The sequence below is a fragment of the Priapulus caudatus genome, unplaced genomic scaffold (genome assembly GCF_000485595.1).
Source record: "Priapulus caudatus unplaced genomic scaffold, Priapulus_caudatus-5.0.1 Scaffold270, whole genome shotgun sequence".
In the NCBI taxonomy this organism is placed as follows: Eukaryota; Metazoa; Priapulida; class Priapulimorpha; order Priapulimorphida; family Priapulidae; genus Priapulus; species Priapulus caudatus.
This window is the reverse complement of record NW_014577331.1, coordinates 118,956-128,046: the sequence shown is the minus strand read 5'-3', so window position 1 is coordinate 128,046 and position 9,091 is coordinate 118,956. Positions and strand designations below refer to the sequence as shown.

Sequence of the window (9,091 nt, the reverse complement as noted above, 5' to 3'; positions counted from 1 at the left end):
AGATATATGTGCGACTCAATACTGGGCATGTTTGAAGCAAGCATCAACCTTTTATTGTTACTCCTAAGTTCCCTAAACATTAACAGCACTAAAAAATACTACAGAAACACAAATATTCATGTGTTCAGATGATTATCAGTGGTTTCACAGGTATGTTCGTACACTAATCAAACTACTTCGAAATAAATGAAAGTGTCAATGACATCGTAGCTCACCACAAAAAATGACACAAATGAGTGAGTGAGAAGATGTCAGTTTTAATTCAGCAACCATCGACGTACATTTTAGAAACGAAGAGTATATATGGGAGAACTCCCATTTTATACTCTTGATAATTATGTGTAATTTTTTATTTGAAAATAAATGTTTGAGATGTGAAAGTCTGAGATGAGGGCGAGTGATGGCGTTACAGCTAAATGATCGTTATTTAACGTTTTTATAATATTCAGATTTAGGCACTGCCTAAAAGCGGAGCTCCCGATGTGTAACGTGTAAGATTGAGAGGATACGCTTATTCCACGTAGCTGCTGTGTACCACGTGACAATGGTGTTTCCCTGCCCATAACACAACTTTTGTCAAAGGTTAATTGGTTGCGTTGGAAGTGTTTACTTCGTATGAGTTTTCCTAGGCGGTAGCACACGGTTGCCATCTGTATATCGCAATAATAATTTATAAACCAAAATGAATCACAATTTGTGATGGTAGATGGCGCTATCCCCGCTTTGTAGCGATGGCGTTCGAAATAAATAGGTTATGCTGCGTTCCGACATGTTTTGTAAAACTTTACTCTAATATAGACGTTTTATCGGCAGGGTAGAGAGGAAATAGCAATTTTGCATTAAAGATATTGTCAATGAAATCTTGTGAAACGAACCAGACAAATGTGACACCACAGACTGTTTGTTATCTGCGTTTTTTGCATAAATTGCATAAACCTACCTAATTTGCATAATTTTTTTTTTTAAATATCAAAACCCCTAGCCCTCACATAACATTCACATACCAAAAATGAGCAAAATCCGTTGAACCTGAACTGACTAATGGCAATTCCCATTTTTGGCAAAAAATTGCTGTGGCTCGAAAGTACGTCGACTGCGTGCTCCAAAATAGGACGTTTAATATGGGAGCATAGCATGCAGTAACAACTATACCCAATTTCAAACATGTGGGTGAAACGGTTCCTGAGTTATCGTGGACCGTAGCGAAATGTTGACGAACGGACGGACGGACGGACGGACAGACGGACGGACGACGACCCATGGCAATAGCTCAGCTTGACGATGTCAAGGTGAGCTAAAAATTACCTGAGGGTCAATCATCAGTGGCCAGCGGCGCGAATTGCTGATGATAATTCCATTGTCAACAGAAAAGCTGTCAGTAGGCAAGCCAGCAATATTCCAGGCCCTGATTGCCACCTGTTCACCCAGTGTATCCCTGAGGGAGAACCCATCACTGCACGGGATGCGCAGCTGCTTGCAGACAGATATCCACTCAGTCACCTGGTCTTGTCTATATCCAGAGGTGAACGCACCAAGGTACGCTACCACGCCGGCTGAGATTAGTACATCACCAGTCAGGTTCAGGTACCTGAAATGTTTGTCAAAAATCGTAAAGACAATAGGTGATGATTATTGATACTACGTATAGGAGGTACTCATGGTGATAAAATATGTGAAACCTTATACATGTATGATGCATGTTACATTATTAACAATAAAGATTTCCCATATTGTGTACAGATTTTACATATCATATCGTATGGCTGACTAAATCTTTCCGAGCATTTGGTAAACATGCCTTTCGCTCAATTCCTTCGCTGACTGATTCCACCGATCCTTCTCACCACCAAGGCCACCGATGAGCTTCTCGGCACGATCTAGCTTCTTGCTACACAGATCTACTTGGGTTTCTAAATGAGCTTTCTTGCGCTTATTTTCCTCCAGTGTTTCCTCAAGCACCTTGAGTTTATCTTGAACCTATCCAGAAAGGATCATCAGTAATTAGTCTGCACAATTCTATGAATTAATAATTATTACACAACATAATATAATAATGTAAACCTCTTTCAGGGCTGCACGCTTCTTCTCTAGAGCAGCCATGGCTGTAGCCAGTTCCTGCTCTGCTCCTGCCAGGGCCAGCTTTTTCGGTGCGACTACTTTGGCGACACGGTCATAAGCTTCCATTGCAAGGACCCACCTGCACAAACCTGTGAGTAAAATTCTCTTGCTTACTATGTTGACAAGTCTGTCAATGTGTATTACTCATACTTGGCATAAAATCACAATATAGCATTTTTTGAGGGCTCTTTGTATGTTTGACTACCTGTAGTTCGATTGCATTTATCACCATATCGTAAGTGTCTTTTTCATCTCTATGCAAATCCACATATCTGTTACTGATGTGTATATGCATGCATCTACCACTAGCATAATTGCTGACTGTGTAGCCTTTTTAACAGTGTGTTAATTGCTACAGTAAGCACATTTCTGCATATGCCTGTCTAATATAGAAAGTACCTACATATTGTACTTATAATATAAAGACAATCAAATGGGAACCTTCAGCAGCAGTGGAGGCTGATTTAATCTTATCTGCATCAAAATCAGGATTTGTGCAGTACTTCGTACGAATCACCTTGATAACTGGCCCTGGAATGTTGTCCTGAACAAAAAGTGAGAATAGTGAGAAAATACATACATATGATGCATTTGCTACTATACGTAGATATAGACGACTCAATTGAAGACAGAACCTATTTTGATGACAGATATTACGGTAGTACAACTACCACTATCACTACTACCAATTGTAATATAATTTCTATGTCATTAAATATTCTATTACAATAATAACTTATACCTATACAAATAAATGGGTTTTGACTTTACACTCACTTTGTCATATGTAGACAATGAATCTAGGAACTTCATGTCACCAAGAAGTCGCTTTGAGGGCCCCCAGTAATCTTCAATTTTTTTCCCTAAAACCAACAAAATGACGATAATAAACACAAGTTATTATATCACACCATTATTAAAGCAACAACATTGGCCAATGTTAATGTCAAGCGTGATCAGCAACAATATTTACACTCATCAGTAAGACCAATGTCATTATAGAAATAGGAGGATTGACCTTGGTTATAACTATAGTATTTTGTGTATTTTTACACAGGTAACATTGTGTTACAATTGCTAGAATTAGAGGAATTATAATTAATTTAGTGGGCAATATACAATGATTTCGTTGCGAGAAACGTGCTTATACACAAAGTGAAGCATATTACCTGAACCAGAAGGGTCGGGGATCCTATCTGGTTTGGATAATTTGAGAATACAGATGGCTTCCATGACAAGTTTCACACCAGCTGGTGGGCTCTTCATAGATTTCACCATTGTGATGTCCTAGCAAATACAGCCATTATTTATACAAGGGTAATACTTGTAAGAACTATTCTTAATAATGATGCAAGTTATGTGCACCAGTATATAAACAAGCATTACTTTTGTTTTGATACATACTCAAATAAAATTCGATACAAAAATGAACCTAGAGTTCATGAAGCCCTTTCCTTACTGTAATTAGAATATAACTCCAACACATTTCTTTCCATGCACAGGCACCTCAAGAACATTATATTGACAAATCCTACTATGGCTACCAATAAAATAACAAGGTCAGGAGATGTGATGCTATTAGGGCATACGTTCTGTGTAAGGGTGTTGAGTGCAGATAAGGCCCCATTCAGGATGGGTATGGCTTCAGCAAGGTCAGCATCACATTCATCTTTGATGGCTTTGGCTGCGCTGGCTTGCTGGTTGGCCACTGCTTCATCTGCTTTCACAACCTACAATAGTGATGCAATCAAGCTAGAAACATTTGATGCACATGCACACTTATATCAGCAAAGCATCCAATAATTAATGTCTGTTTCCTGTTTACCCTGTTCACTTCCAGTTGTGCTCAACATCGAAAACAACCCTTGTCTCAGAGGGTTTGATGAATTGTGGTTTTTATATTTCACATTTAAATTCTGGAGCTTTATTGCATTTATTGAAAAATATTTCAATATTCAAAGCCCCCTTCCTGTGGGTCAAGAGACAGTATACTCTCAGTTTCATGTACCTTTCAATATCGTCATAGAGATAGGCAGCCATCTAACTGAAACTGTTTCCCATTGGCTTCACAATACAATTAATTCAATACCTTAACATGAACACGAGGACTGTGGATAAACTATTATTACTTGTCCAGTTACTATCTCTTCACTACCACATTTTCAACTGCACTGATAATGCATTTTTTTACAATGACACCTTATATTGATAGGGAAAGCTGGCTTAAGACTTGCCAAAAATATTTTTGACAGCCAGTTAAGTAATCAAATAGAAGAACAAGAATAGAAGAACAAGAATAGAAGAATTCAGTACTACCTTTTCTACTTTGGCCACCTCAATAGAGTCCTTCTCTACTATGACCATTATCTCATCCACTTCTTTGCTGGCTACAACCAGCTGGGGCTGGAGGGCTGTCAGTTCTTCCTGCATGGTGGACACTTGTGAGGCAGCAGAGTGGAGCTTCTCTAAACCTATCTCATATCTGCGCTTTGCCTTCATCACTTCCCTAGTGAAACAAAATGCTAATGTATTATCATACCAAGTTATAAGCAATGCTAGCATTATGCACAGTATCCATACATAAAGCTAATATATGTATATTACTGCACAGGTGAATTTTCTAGTAGGTTCACAGTAGAATAGTACTGTGTCCAGGTTGATTTAATTGGCAATTTAACTAAATTGTTAACATTGACTTACCCTCGATTTTTATCCAATAGCACCTTGAACGTATTTATGAGCTCAAGGTATGAGGTTGGTGTCACGTAGTTGTGCCTTTCCAACTCCTGAAAGTATGTAGACACCTTTATGCACACAGCTTCAACAACAATATCCATCCTTATTAAATCTAGTTCATCTGCTCAGCCTCGTAGACACGCAATACAAGACTGTGCCAGTTTGCTTTTATTGCAATCCAAGTAACAGCTAAATTGCGCTCATGTCATAGGGTCTATGTCCCCCAGGGTACTGCCGGAACATACCCTGGGTACGGTCCGGTATACCAGAACGTACCCTGGTGACCTGGTCACTATTTGATATGGTTAGGGTTAGGATTAGGGTTAGGGTTAGGATTAGGTTTAGGGTTAGGGTTCGGGTTAGGGTTAGGGAGTATGCGTAGGCGAGTCCTTATACTCGTTAGTGGAGTAGGCTAGGTACGGTCCGGCATATAATATAGTACCAGGGTACATTCCGGTATACCGGACCGTACCCAGGGTACGTTCCGGCAGTACCCCGGGGGACATAGACCCTATCAGCCTAAATTGCCTCCAGCTCGATCTAATCTCAAACGAGTTTTGACATGGCTTCGACAGCACCTCTCCTACACAATTAGAAATTAATAGGTTCTTTTGGTCATAATGTGGTGACGACTTTTTTTTAAATTTTAGCATGCACAGTGCTAACCACAACATATACCTACCTGATGAAATCTGTTAGACAGTTGCTGCGTGCTGGTGTGAAATCTTTTGCACATGACAATGCAGCCTTGTCTAGTGTCTTCTTCCATCTCTACATCCTCCAAGAAGCGGGTTGCCACTGCCTCTAAAGCATCCTCTGGCCAGGGCTGGAACCAGTCTATAGTGCAGCAGTTGACAAGTGAAGGAAACTTTCGTAGCCGATTTCTAAATGCATCACCTACAATAAGGAATGAGATGAATGCATATGAATGTCAATATGAAGGTAGAATGAAAAGACATTCTGCATTACTTCTTGGAAAAAATACAAATTTTAAATACATTTAATTGTGCATACAATTTTTAATGTCAAATTCGACATCTATCACAAGGTTTAAAGACTGCTAAAGTCCAATTTATTGCTGATGCAAACAATTTAGGCTGTGGCAAACGACATGGCATAATTTAATCATTTTGTTTTACTTGACATGATGGGTCCCATAAAGTAATAATATTATTACCATAATCTTAGGTTAGACTATTCGACTTAACTAGATAACTTGATTTAATATGTTCTCATTTGAAAGTCTTCTAATTACCTTTGTTACTGTTAAAAAACAGTTCCTATCACAAATTATTAAAACAAATTGTTAGAAGATGCATGTTTTACCAATTGGGCTCATAGCCAACACGATGTGCAACTGGTCTCGAACTCTCTGAATGAACATGTTGAAGAGGGCAATAGGCGTCCCATCTGTCTGTTTGCATTTCTCTTTTTGTCTGCAATACAAAATAATGCTATTATGCAAATATGCGCTTAGGTGGTAACTTAACATCAGCAACAGTAACATCCACTACACTACCAGGAGTATCATTAAAAAATATTCCTCACTATCTTCTCCTGATCTATTAAATGCTCAGAAAAGGCAGTTATTTTAGTATCTTTCACCCGATATTAATCTAGGTAGCATAAAATTTATTTCTGGTTTATGAGCAAATTCTGTCAAAAATAGAATCCCTCCGAATACACTCTAGAATGTGCTCTTTGTTATGTAATACGTGATACCAATGGGGCCCGAGCTTAGAGAAAATATAATGGTCTTACTTGTCAATCTGACGCATTCTTTCACATATTTCTTGCTTCTCATCCAGAGCAAACAGGTTTGGTACTTCCCCAGCATTCAGCAGGTTGTTAATATCTTCCAGAAAAGATTCCTCTTTTATCTAGTCGATCAAAATGAACAGAACCAACTCTGCCTCAATAAAACACAGAGTTAGAAGACATCCAGAAATCATCTTTTTGGGTAATGTAAATGTTAAAACATTGAGTTCTGATGATAATGCCAAATACCCATTTTATTGGCAATGCGCTGCTATGTCATGTATGTTGAAATGTAATGAAATTTTACATCAGGTACAAAAAGGTAGGAAATATATTGGCACAATTTATAATGCTTTCGTGAATTTTTTTTTCTGTTTACATTAATTAGCTATAGCGAGATAGAGAGCAACAGCATGTTTGCTATATGTATAGTATATCTAGTTTTCAGGTACCATGTGACAAATCATGTGTGTAGATATTCACACAGTCGTGAGATAAAGTAGGTAAACTATCCTGTCTAAAATCGTTCTGCAGTATTTTTTTAACTGTTTAGTGTATCATGACTTTATAAGTGATGGTATATATAGGCTGGCATGCAGCTTCTTCTTTAGAAAGTCGCAGAGGCGAACCTGTGAGTCAGCAAACAGAAAGACAGCATCCTGGTCTCCTACTGCAGACTGGCGAATAATTTTCTTCAGATCTTCTCTCCATTCCACTGACGTGTAACCTTTGCCAATCTCAACCTGTACATGTTACATAAATAATTACCTCATGTACGTGTATGTGTATCTAATAGAATATAGTGATTAATCCAAGCTGCTGGACGATTCATTGGTCTTCTAGCAATAATTTTTTTTAATTATCAACATAACTTAATTATGCTGCCATGTGGCCTACTGCCGTGTGTGTATATGGATCCTTTGGTAATATCCAACCATTTTAGATAGGAAACGTTTACTATAGAATCTACTCTGGAACATACACATACATACAAACATACACAACTAATTTCTGGTGTTATTTTACATACGATTTATGTCTAACGTAATCAAATAGGTGTATAATACGTGGATGCACCTGGCACAGGTTGGCATCAGCCATATGAGCTGCAAGGCGAGTAAGGGACTGTCGGCCAGAACCACCGATTCCCACCAACAATGCGTGACTTCTTGGCTGCTTCAAGATGCGTGATATGCGGGCAACATGTTCAATTGCAAACCTGTGCATAATAAATGGATTTGCATTAACATCACGAATGGCTATCAAGCCAGAGAGACAGCCTGACAGAAATAGAGAGACAGTGACAGACAAACGGAGAAGTAGATGGATAGAATGCAAGACAAAAGGATGAACACACAAGCACGCATGCACGCACACACACACACACACACCACACACGCACTCCCGCACGCACGCACACACACGGACAGACAGGCAAATATAATCAATACAAGATTTCACTTCGCAGATAACAAATTAAACAAATGAGTAGCTACGGAGACGAAAGAAAAATATACAAACGCTATACATAATCAACAAGATGTAAATATGGCAGTAAAATGAAATTACCTAAACATGACAAGGTTCATTGGCTTTTTGCTCATATTGTTGAATTCCTCCAGATATCCTTCGACCACCACTCTCAGCTTGTCTAAATCATGCACCTCCATGTAATGTTTGCTGCATGAGAAATTCAAGGCTTAACATGCTTGAAAAATCACATAATATATTCATAAAGAATGTAAATAACTATAGATTCCACCACCATTATTTTGTAACCAGATTAAACACATTTTAAAGCTTAGAACACAAAATTTTGGGAAATGACAATGGTTAGTTCAGGGTTAACACATATTTGGTCATTCTTTTTGCTAGACTACCTGTAGATATGATTATAAGCTCCACCAAACTTACTGCTCAGTTATGGCATCACATAGAGTCATATTAACATGACAATACATGCACACGTATCTACTATTGTATAGTTCTAGACTGTATCACCTACAGGGTGTAAGTATAGTAAGAATATATACCAAGAAAAAAAGCTACCTGTTGCTCTTTGGATCTGAGAAGTCACAGTACAGCAGTGCTCTCATGTCAGACTCGTGTACTTTCCCATCAGCATCAGCATCCAGTGAAGCAAACAGTTGATCAAAGTCTGTACTAAGCGTCTCTTTAGTGACATTCCTCACACAGTTGAATAGCCAATCTCTGTCGTGGTCATCCACGAGGCGATCATAATACACTCTGAACACCTGCAGAAATTTAAAAAATGTAAATTTACATTTACTTGATTTCCTATTAATTGACATAAGACCTGATTGAGGTTCAAGTACCAATTAACCTCAAAATGCTACTTGTTTACGTATATATTTGCAGTGATATTTAATGTTCTATGGAACTTCTGAGGTATATTGAAAACCTATAGGCAACTTTGGGAGGGTCAGGGACGTTAGGCTGAGAGGGTCTATGTCCCCCG

General features: G+C 38.4%; 1 protein-coding gene across 1 annotated transcript in view; it reads right to left on the bottom strand.

Moving 5' to 3' along the window:
• The window catches only part of LOC106808358 (dynein heavy chain 7, axonemal-like), a 48,303-nt gene that overhangs the window by 13,214 nt on the left and 25,998 nt on the right, over positions 1-9,091 (bottom strand). The window contains exons 44-59 of the mRNA XM_014811050.1: positions 8,662-8,867; positions 8,182-8,292; positions 7,690-7,831; positions 7,242-7,355; positions 6,616-6,734; positions 6,181-6,290; positions 5,537-5,751; positions 4,819-4,904; positions 4,435-4,624; positions 3,708-3,848; positions 3,288-3,405; positions 2,896-2,981; positions 2,560-2,662; positions 2,062-2,207; positions 1,799-1,977; positions 1,306-1,588 (exon numbers count right to left, since the gene is read on the bottom strand). Coding sequence (XP_014666536.1) covers positions 1,306-1,588; positions 1,799-1,977; positions 2,062-2,207; positions 2,560-2,662; positions 2,896-2,981; positions 3,288-3,405; positions 3,708-3,848; positions 4,435-4,624; positions 4,819-4,904; positions 5,537-5,751; positions 6,181-6,290; positions 6,616-6,734; positions 7,242-7,355; positions 7,690-7,831; positions 8,182-8,292; positions 8,662-8,867 — 2,349 coding nt within the window. The remainder of the gene's footprint in view (positions 1-1,305; positions 1,589-1,798; positions 1,978-2,061; positions 2,208-2,559; positions 2,663-2,895; positions 2,982-3,287; positions 3,406-3,707; positions 3,849-4,434; positions 4,625-4,818; positions 4,905-5,536; positions 5,752-6,180; positions 6,291-6,615; positions 6,735-7,241; positions 7,356-7,689; positions 7,832-8,181; positions 8,293-8,661; positions 8,868-9,091) is intronic.